The sequence below is a fragment of the Ornithodoros turicata genome, chromosome 2 (genome assembly GCF_037126465.1).
Source record: "Ornithodoros turicata isolate Travis chromosome 2, ASM3712646v1, whole genome shotgun sequence".
In the NCBI taxonomy this organism is placed as follows: domain Eukaryota; kingdom Metazoa; phylum Arthropoda; class Arachnida; order Ixodida; family Argasidae; genus Ornithodoros; species Ornithodoros turicata.
The window spans coordinates 146552635-146563557 of record NC_088202.1 but is presented as its reverse complement, the minus strand read 5'-3'; the positions used below and the strand labels follow the sequence as shown (position 1 = coordinate 146563557).

Below are 10923 nucleotides of genomic sequence, written 5' to 3'. Positions count from 1 at the left end.
GCGTAGATGCAGGCTGGCTGGTGGGTGAGCTCAATAATGTAAAAGCCTGAGTCTGGGCACATGAAATCCTTCGATGGAAAAAAATGAGTCTGGGCACACAGAGGGACGACACATAAGGATTTTAATAAATAAAAATAATTCTACGATTGATTAAAAAAAAACGCCCTTGGCCAGGAAACCAAAGTGAACCCTTTAGCCAAAGCAGCTTGTGGAGGGACTTGATATTTTATATGCGGATTTATTTATTTAGAGATACTTGTTTACCCTATAGGGTCGTTACAGGAGTGGAATAGAAAGAATAATTCTAAAAACGATAAAAAAAAACAGTGCAAGGGAACAGCAAAAAGGACGAAAAGGAGATGTCCCTGAAAAGTGAAAAGAAAATCACCCTCGTTTTCCCTCTCCCGCAAATGTACGACTTCGGGGGGGGGGGGGGGTTTGAACCCCTCTCTTTCAACCGCTTCAACTGTTCCTGAAGTTCCGGAAAAGGCCGGCCAAGCAAAGTCACGCAGCGCAGTGCTTACTTCTGCAGCCTGCACTTCTGCCTTCCGTGCAGAGGGTGGACATGAAATCCTTCGAAATTCCACAGACGAACGTACGTAAGCAATCAAACAATACAAACAACAAATTAAAACTTGAACAGGTCCACGGCCCCTCGATCGCCCTCTCCGCAAGGAGGAGCGATCGAGTGTGTCTCGACGATCCAACATCACCATCGCCATCGACAGCATGTTTGCAAACAAATCTGCGAAGGAAGAAGGACAAGACGCTGTTATATAGTTTCGGTATCTCCGAAAAGGCAAGAAAGTGCCAAAAACAGCGCTGTTTCAGGACGTTAACGGAAAACGATGTCTTCCAGGCTCGCTAGAAAAAGTGAATCGCTCGTTGTGGGCATATATAGAACGACTCTTTTAAAGGACTCGCGTACGAAATCTAGCAGCAGCGTGCACAGACGTTCAATAACAAACATCACGAGGGAAGACCATTATAAACGTCTGGGGGGAAGAAAGCCTGCCTCCTTCGATGTAATTAGTCGAACAGGAATTGTGAGTCCCATGCAGTACGTACCTGACAATGTTCCGAAGCCGGAGTACGCGAGTAGTGGCATCGTACTCGACGTACCGAAGCAGATGGAGAGAAAGTCGCCCGATGAAATACTAAGGACGAAGGACGCTTGCCGATTAGCGAGGAACATATTAGACGAAGTCTCACGACATGTTAAGGTAATGGAGACTTTTTTTTTACTACCGCAACGAATTGTCTTAAACTATCGGTTTCATCAGACTATAATTGTTTCATGAATAGAAAAATCCCGCTTCATGCAAGATGCAGCAAGAAAGCGACAGAAACATATACCACAGTTAGCATAAAACAGCAGCATATATTTTTTGACGCGGCAGTTTACTTTTTTTGCCAAAGTTTCTTTAGATATTGTGCTTGTAACATATATTTTTCTGATAAAATGGTTAAAAAGCAAGCGAGCTGGTGGCTAAGATCCATGACGAAAACCCTGTCTGTTTTTCGTCTTTTTCCCAGTCTCGGGTTTTCGTCATATATTTTTCTGTTTTGCGTTCTTAGGTTGGCATAACAACGGACGAAATCGACAAGATAACGCATTCGTTGTGCATTGATAAGACAGCGTACCCTTCACCGCTCAACTACCGATGGTTCCCTAAATCCGTGTGCACGTCGGTGAACAATGTCGCCTGCCACGGCATTCCAGACGACCGACCTCTCAAAGACGGTGACATCATCAGCATAGATATCAGCGTAAGTTCACAGTTTCCAGTTTAGGACACTAACAGAAACCATTCTTCACTGGTCACTAAGTTACGGGTTATTTGTGACCGTAAAACGATACTTTTTCGTGAAAGTAGCTGTAAAATGTAGCTGTAAGTAGTTTACTCTGGTAATGCCATGTTTTCACACGCACCTATATTTCCAAAAGTTATTTTATCCTACTTTAGAACGTTAGAACAAGAGAAAGGCTGGTTACTGGCGGTTGCTGAAGATAACTTTAAAATTTATTCGCTAAGATAGACCTGCTGCTAAAGTGTTGCTTTTTTGAGACTTCCGTTTACTCTGCTTTCTTTTCCTGCACGATAATCGTAAAGTAATCAGGTTGCTTTAACCTCGATTAAGTGAGTTTAGCTATAAAAGTAAACCGAAGTAAGTTTAAAGAAACTAATTCACTTTAACTCTCTTTTTATGGCACGAAGCTTGACAAGGATTGCAGTCGGAGAGAGGCTCTCGCTGGCTTTTGTCGATTGCTGTTCTTGAGCTTAGCGCTAAGTGTCATCATTAATTGGATGAAAGGTCGGTTACACTGAGGTTACACATGGTGCCACAGTGTGACTTGACTTGGATTGGCACGAAAAATTTTGGACAAAATTGGACAAATAAGCTGCACCAGTCCACAAACTGCAGGAAGGCGCACAACTTTTTCAACAGTTAGTCCGTGGGTTGCGCGTGTGAAATTACGGTAAATTTAACAGACTCTTAAGTGACTAGAAACTTACTCAATGTTGTATGTAAATATATATGCTACTTTCTGTATTATTGCTTCTTGAAATAGAATAAGTCATCTTCTTGAAACAAGGAAGGTTTTCAAATATAAGCATGCAGGTCAATAACAGAAACTGATATTCTGTTAAGCTGGAAATGCAAGGCAACACCGCAGTTTATAATGGCACCGCATAATTACTTTTACTGGTTAATAATACTTTATTTAATGAGCTATTTATTATTTATGTATGTTTTAGGTGATTCAACCTTACTTCGATCACTTTACGCTATCGAATTGCAGATGAAATGCAGCTATTCTACTATATCTCACACTACTCTAGTGGAAATATACTACGACATAGTATACTAGTGCTACATGTAGTTACAGCAGAAATGTACTATACATTTACACTATCATGCTTTGTATTACCTTGCTCATTTTTAATCAGAATAAAATTATTGTGTGCATTGGCACGATACATTTATTGTACTTTGAAACAGGGATTTCCCCTGTTCCCCAAATTTCTGAGATTGCCCAATACAGCTAGGCTACCACTACCAATGCATATACCATATGTACCTACCTATATATACCTATACATACCTATATACCTATGTATATACCTATATACCTATGTATATACCTATATACCTATGTATATACCTATATACCTATATATACCTACGTATATACCTATAAACATGTGTCCAGAAACATATACCCCCCCCCCCCTCGAAGCTTGGTACCCCCCCCCCCCCCCAGAAATCGATTTCGGGGGAAAACTGCTGCTTTGAATGGAATCAACAACTTGACTGTTTACCACACTCGGATTGGGCGGAACCAGCCATCTCTTGTCATTTTTGCAGCCGAAAAGTATCCGTCATTTTGCGCCACGCTTCTTATTCTGTCTTCTGCTAGGTTTTCTACAATGGTTACCATGGAGACTGTGCTGAGACGTACGCAGTCGGAGACGTTGACCGACGCGGCAAGAACTTGATCACGATTGCCAGAGAATCTCTTCATGCGGCTATTTCAATATGTGGACCAGGTGTCAAGCTTTGTGAGATTGGGAAAAAAATCAGGTGATCGGCACTCTTTTGAAGGTCACGAATACATGCATAAATAAAAATGATACATACGAATGAATGCATAGATAAATAATGATAAGTGATATGTAAATTAATTAAACATTAGTCAGCTAGCAAGGACAACTTCTGCAAAAAAATATAGAAACACTTCAGTTCATTATTTTTTCAGGTATGCCTTCAAAAAGCACTGTTACACATTCACGTAACTCACAAGGTTAATCTAAAAACTTATCTGTGTTGAGTAGCGCATTTAAAGGCATTGAAAACCACTTTTCTTTGATGATTAATACTGATGCTGTCACATAATTAATATTAACACTGCTACAAGGGTACAGTTATATATTCCATCCTTTAAACATCACCAACGGTTGCCTCTTGTGAACAGTGCAATATGCTTCAGCATTACGATGTTAGAAGAACAGGAAATAGTGGAAAACAGTTTAATAGCTAATAGTGTAGTAATGGAAAATACTTTTCGTGTGGTTAGTTGAACTATTTAACTCTTACTTTACAAATGTTTTCTAATTTTACTAATTAAGCAATACTAACGAAGCACTCAAATTGATAGATAATGAAGCTTTTACAAATTAAGCATTCCTCTGCAACGAAACGAAAAAAAAAGAAAGAAAGGCTTGTTTTTAAGAACGTTATTTCTCACAATACGCACGCTACACTTATTGACATTTATAATCCAACTGAGTTATTTGTAACAAATACTACGAAGGTTATCAATATACCCCGATGAGGCCACCAAAGTAACTGTAGCTTACCGGGTGTAATGTATTGCAAATGGCTAGTAACTGTTGGTATAATGATAATATCACATATACATTGGTTAGTGTTTCAGCGTTTTATGTGTTTCTTTTCCAGTGCTGTGACAGCAGATGGCGGATACTCCGTTGTGCCGTCCTTCTGCGGTCATGGAATCGGGACGTATTTTCACGGACCTCCGGATATCTATCACTTCGGTATGGTCCCTTTTTTTGTTACTCCAGTTCTTGCCGTGCATGCTTTCCGTACAATTCTTTCTTCTTCACTTTGCTTTTTTAGACACTGTAAAAGAATATTTTTTTCATGTGGAACTAATCTCGTTTTTAGCATACGCTCCCCCCACCAAACTAGCAAATTTAAGCGTAACACATAGCAAGAGCACAGCATTGCACATATAACACATTTGATGTACGTTAAAAGGGTTCAGAAACAAACTCTAACAACATGCGTTTAATGCGCTTTCTGTAATATCATTGCCGAAATACAATAGAACTTAATTTGTAACAAAGTTGGTTGGCCAGCTAAAAATCTTTATTATATCAATACCTTGACTATGTCAGTAGTCTATGGTTAGGCTTTTAAAATATAGGACTGCATGTTTACTTCACTACACCCCATACCTTCACTACTTGCATGTTCGCTATGTATAGGTTCTACTGTATTCAATACGTAAACCCTTCCATGTCTCTGGTGCATGCTGTTCCTGTTAAACATTTTTTTTTTAAAAGGGGCTTTCGCAAAGGTCGATGGACACAGGGCAATGCCAGAGGGGGAATTCCTCTTGCAAGGAGCACACATTTACCATGGGAACAAGCACACCTCACTCCATTTTCCGAAGAGAAAATGGGGTGAGGTGCACCCTGGTCATTTCTACGGTAACACTATTTTTTTTATCTTTATGGGCGCTGAGGGAGAGACCAGTAGCACCTCCCTTACAGTTCAAGGCCCTCTGTTAGTTATAACTTCAGAAGGTGAAATCACATTGGTGTTAGACTTCTATATTTTCATGTTCAGGATATGGATCCCCACATTTTCTGAAGTGATTCCTCCAAAAACAAGTGCTTCTAACCGCTTTCATGAATTTAAGGTCCTACAACTTACTTTGGTGAAATTTTAGCCCAAAAATGCAAAAACAAAAAAGAGAGAGAGAGTCTTGTACGGTACATTGTCTCTTGGTGTACATCCCTTTCTTCCAACCAGCTTCTTTACTTCCTTTCCTCCATGTTTTGCATTTACTCTTACATGTACTGGTGGTTTTGCGTAATGTGTAAAAAAAATTTATTGAAAAATCTACTTCCACAAAGATTATGGGGTCCACAGTGTTTACTTTCGATGAGCTTTCGCCGCGACTTATGACGACTTTGATCAATTTTCTGTCGCAACAAATCTAATTTTCAGAATCGAGCTCTAAAATTCCTAGGGTCTAGTACGGGAAGCAAGTGAATGTAACTTTCTTTTTTGCCAGAAACAGAAAGTGTATGTGGGATATAGCCCACTCAGTTATGAAATACGCTCTGTTCTGCAATGGTAATACAGCTAAAAAGAAAAAAAAACTCTAGTTTGAGACGCACAATGGACCATTTTCCTCAGAACACACAGCACAAATAAATGATAATTTACCGACAATTTAACATCAATAAACAGGTAGTTGTCGTTACCGAAAATCGAAAAAAGTGCTCACAAGTCATGTCAGAAGTTTGCTGAGGATCAATGCCTGATCAATGATCTTCTAATAGAATATGTTAACATGTTAGGTGGAACATCCTGTATATTCTTACCTTTACGTATATTCAAAGTGGTAGCACTCGCCTTGCAGTTTGAATGAACAGGCAAGCTCTGGATGAACAGGTTTTCATCTCCAACTTATTATTTTTACGCTACAGCTAAGCCACTTGCTTTGGTTTTCACAAAACCGTCACGTTATCGCAGTCTTTAATTTCCCTCCTCTTATTTTGCAGACAACGACTTGGAGGGCGAAATGTTTGAAGGCCTTGTATTCACAATTGGTAAGCTTTGCTTCTATTGCAGCCAGTGCACTCAGTCACGGTTACCCGTATGAGGTTCAGTATAAGTTACCCGTATGAGGTCCAGTATAAGTTACCCGTATGAGATTCAGTATAAGTTACCCGTATGAGATTCAGTATAAGTTACCCGTATAAGATTCAGTATAAGTTACCCGTATGAGATTCAGTATAAGTTACCCGTATGAGATTCAGTATAAGTTACCCGTATGAGATTCAGTATAAGTTACCCGTATAAGATTCAGTATAAGTTACCCGTATGAGGTTCAGTATAAGTTACCCGTATGAGGGTCAGTATAACCCGTATAAGGTTCAGTACAAGTTACCCCTATGAGGTTCAGTACAAGTTACCCGTATTAGGGTCAGTATAAGTTACCCGTATAAGGATCAGTAGTTCCGAATAGTCTGAACAGAAAGGTATTCTAGTATGGGATGTCCAGAAGACCAACAACCCTCGATACAACAACACAATATTTGTTCTTTTGCATGCAAAAAGTTTTCTTTTTTTGCCTAGTTAAGTATGGAGTACCGTAATTTCACGCGTATTAGCCGCGGCTTATGCGCGATTTTTTTTCTCGCTGGCGCTCTGCGGGTTATCCACCGGTGCGGCTTACCTGGTGACTATTTTTCCCCTGTTTTTTTTTTCCTCATACGCCGGTTTTAACAAAAGGGCCGACAGTGTCTCCGGAACAGCACCGCCCTCCCAATGCATGAACAATACATAACAGGGGCGCGTCCACATTCGAGTAGACTCACCTTCCTGGTGCCTTCCCCCAAGCAGCTTCTTAACGAAAGTGGTGACAGTGATTCATGTCTTCTGGAAGGCCACAGATCTGTCGATGCATGAAAAACACGCAACAAGGGCACAATCCGATCTTGGTAGAACACTAGAGAACTGACCTCCTTTGTTGTACACCGTGCTGACCCCAGAGTGTGGACCACAGGGTTTATGGCCATCTCTATAGTCTCCTTTGTCACACAAATCAGTCTCGTGTATTACCCGCGGCTTATCTGCGAGCGCGTTTTGCCTGCCCAAAAAATTGCAAAACGTTTCTAAAAACGGGTCCTGCAGCTTATCTGCGGTGCGGCCTATACGCGTGAAATTACGGTAACTGAGAAATGCATTAGCATTACACCCACTGAACAGGGGTATGGCCTTGCCTGGCCTGGTACAGCGTGTGTGCAGATAAATTAAATCCACATTTACGGATGTAACACATTGCCTGCTTACCGTACGAATTTCTAGTGGTGCACTGCGACACATTTATGTGATGAAAAAGTAAAAAAAAAAAACATGGTAACGACGTTCACGAGCTCCCTTAAGCGCATAAGCATCCGCATGAGATTTTGTTTCAGTTTCTGCGCCGGTGGTATCCCTAGTGGTATCTGGGCGCAGCTGTGCCGAGACCACCACCCAAGCAACACAATATATTGGCCCAATATTGGGCCAGTATTGGCGATGTTGGCCCAATCTTGAACCAGTGTTGGCAATGTTGGCCCAATCTTGGACCAGTATTGGCAATGTTGGCCCAACCTTGGACCAGTATTGGCGATGTTCGCCCAATCTTGGACCAATATTTGGCCGGTATTGCCAATATTGGTCCAAGATGTTGTGCTGCTTGGGCATAGGCAATTCGAGATGTGCAGAGAGCAAAGTTTGTGTGGTAAACATTTTTGGTTGTGCAGAATTTGGTTACCACGATTTTTCTTTTTTCCATCGCATGATTGTGTCGTTTTGTGCCAATGGAATATCGTACGGTACGCAGGCAATGCGTCACTTGCGTAAATATGGGGCTACTTTATCTACGCACACGTTGTACATTGTATATTGTCAATCATTTAGTCCCACATTGTTGCAGACGTGTCGTATTTTACGAGTAGTGGCATGCTTTTTCGACTCCTGTCACTGCAGTGGCAGACTGTCAGTCAGACGTTCCATTAATATTCCATTCTGGATATCACTCGGTTGCCCGTGTGACACAAATTGGACATCGAAGTAAACACAGCATAACAACCTACACTAAAATACAGATAAATGTTGATGGGTACTTCATTTTTAACACCCAATTTTCTTCCTATAAAACTGTTAAGTAGGCCAGTAAGATGCACCATGCGAAGTAATTTACACCACAGAGTCATAATTATTGCGGAAATTGAATTTAAAATGTGCTGCAAAAAACGACCGTGCGCAACGGCGGTGAAGAGCAGTACCAGCCTGTGATCTGCCCGGAACCTTGCGCTGACGCTATAAGGAGAATGCTCGCTGATTGGCCTAGAGAAATGTTGTCCACTACTCCGCTGTCATCTGCTACTCGGCTGTTCGGGGTTCTGATAAAGCCTTTCTCCTGGCTCGGTAATGCTTCGGCCGCTCCTTCTATCCCCAATTCTCCGGGAGAACTGGCAAAACAGGTTTACGGCGGCAAAGGGACCTGCGCTGACCCCCACTGACCGGCGAACCAGAACGCGTTCTCCTTATAACGTCATCGGTGACGTGGCATCATACCTCCTCATCCTCGTTATAGCTGGAGTGGCGAGTTAAAGGAGTACAGAGGGCCATCCAAAAAAAATTCAGATTAAGACATCTGATGAAAGTGTGTGCGTCATTATACTGAATAGCGCGAAAGGTTTTGATGTGTGCAATTTGTTTCCCAGAAAAAAACTCGCATAAACATAGCTCCGCGCCTTCACCCTTAACTCGCCACTCCAGCTATAACGAGGATGAGGAGGTATGATGGCACGTCACCGATGACGGCATAAGGAGACTCGTTCTGGTTTGCCTGTCAGTGGGGGTCAGCGCATTGTCCCTTTGCCGCCGTAAACCTGTTTTGCAAGTTTTCCCGGAGAATTGGGGATAGAAGGAGCGGCCGAAGCATTACCGAGCAAGGAGAAAGGCTTTATCAGAACCCCGAACAGCCGAGTAGCAGACGACAGCGGAGAGTAAGACAACATTTCTCTAGGCCAATCAGCGAGCGTTCTCCTTATAGCGTCAGCGCGAGGTTCCAGGCAGATCACAGGCTGGTACTGCTCTTCACCACCGTTGCGCACGGTCGCTTTTTGCGGCGTATTTTAAATTCAATTTCTGCGATAATTATGACTCTGTGGTGTAAATTACTTCGCATGGTGCATCTTACTGGTAAACTTAACAGTTTTATAGGAAGAAAACTGGGTGTTAAAAATGACTTCTGTGCTACTTTAAGGGTGAACGCTTGGAGCCATGTTTATGCGAGTTTTTTTCTGGGAAACAAATTGCACACATCAAAACCTTTCGCGCTACTCGGTATAATTACACACACACTTTCATCAGATGTCTTAATCCGAAATTTTTTTGGATGGCCCTCTGTACTCCTTTAAGACTCTGCCAAATAATGTTACAGAACCAGTCATATCCGAAGGAGGTCCAGACATCGTCATACTTGAAGATGGCTGGACGGCAGTGACTCTAGACAATAGTCGGGCAGCACAGTTTGAGCACGCCATTTGCATCACGAGCAACGGAGCGGACATCCTAACGACGTCCTAAATACGCTTACAGTTTCTGGTTTGGCGTCTGCTACGCACATAGCAACTCCATGTTGCCAGCACGTTTGACACGCAACCACGTTTTGACGTGTTGCCAGCAGTGCCATTTGCTGTGTAGTCAGTAATGGTGTATCGTCAGTAATGGCAGTAATGGGTGTATGTAGAAGAAATATTGTGGAGGCTTTTGTTTGGTCTTGATACTTAAAACATTGTGTTTCTAGCAGTGATGGCCTACTAACTACTTCTACAGGGGTGTAATTATAACTACTAACTACTTCGCAATGGAGTAGTTTAACTAGTAGTTCGACTACTTTTCAGGGGAGGTAGTGAAAACTACTTCTTTAAGTACCGCAGTGTATTTTAACTACATCGCTAACTACTTAACGTTGTTCATCAACACCAATCCCATTCTATAGCGTCCTTGGACACCTAAATATGAATCCCAAGCAGCGATAAAAGTGAAGATTTAGTACGCATGCACGGCACAATTGCTCTGCACCTCCGTTCTCATCGAACAAGTAGCTTGAGCTAAAAGTCGGAAGCACTATCCTGCCGTAAAGCTTGAGGCAAAATCGGAAGTAGTTGGCGCCTGCAGTAACCAAACTACTGTAGTTAACTACTCAAAATAGTACTTTAACTAGTAGTTGCACACTACATTTCTGCAGGTAGTCCATAACTACTTTTTAACTGCAATCAGGTAGTTTAACTACATGGAGTTAACTACTGGCCATCACTGGTTCCTAGGTTGCATGTTTTTTCATAGTCGAGTGTTATGTTCAGGTCATAAAGCATATTAAAGGAGCGCAGAAAGCGCTTCAGTCACGTCCATTTTTTTCAAACCGAGCCGTTAACCTGGCTGCTAAAACACATCATGCGAAGTGCCCTGCTAACTGGTTTGCTTGTTCGTAGAAGCGTCGTCTGCTACACGGAGAGAGAACTGGGAGTAGAAACGAAAAAGCGAAAAAAAAACTGTGAAAAGCGTGCCAGCCCCAATTGGAGTGCGGGCTCTCTTGTAACC

The 10923-nt window shown here is 41.9% G+C and overlaps 1 protein-coding gene across 1 annotated transcript; it reads left to right on the top strand.

The window, feature by feature from the left end:
• The first annotated feature begins 721 nt into the window (after positions 1 to 721).
• LOC135386334 (methionine aminopeptidase 1D, mitochondrial-like) lies at positions 722 to 10090 on the top strand. Its single transcript, XM_064616181.1, has 6 exons — positions 722 to 1223; positions 1579 to 1770; positions 3425 to 3588; positions 4465 to 4562; positions 6324 to 6371; positions 9761 to 10090. Exons 1-6 carry the CDS (start codon positions 849 to 851, stop codon positions 9904 to 9906), a joined length of 1023 nt encoding a protein of 340 aa, XP_064472251.1. The 5' UTR covers positions 722 to 848; the 3' UTR covers positions 9907 to 10090.
• Positions 10091 to 10923: the final 833 nt, after the last annotated feature.

Coding starts and splice junctions, on each gene's coding strand:
- LOC135386334 (XM_064616181.1), top strand. CDS start 849: ATGTCTTCCAGGCTCGCTAGAAAAAGTGAATCGCTCGTTGTGGGCATA. Junction 1,224..1,578: donor AAGTCTCACGACATGTTAAG/GTAATGGAGACT, acceptor TTGCGTTCTTAG/GTTGGCATAACAACGGACGA. Junction 3,589..4,464: donor GAGATTGGGAAAAAAATCAG/GTGATCGGCACT, acceptor TTTCTTTTCCAG/TGCTGTGACAGCAGATGGCG.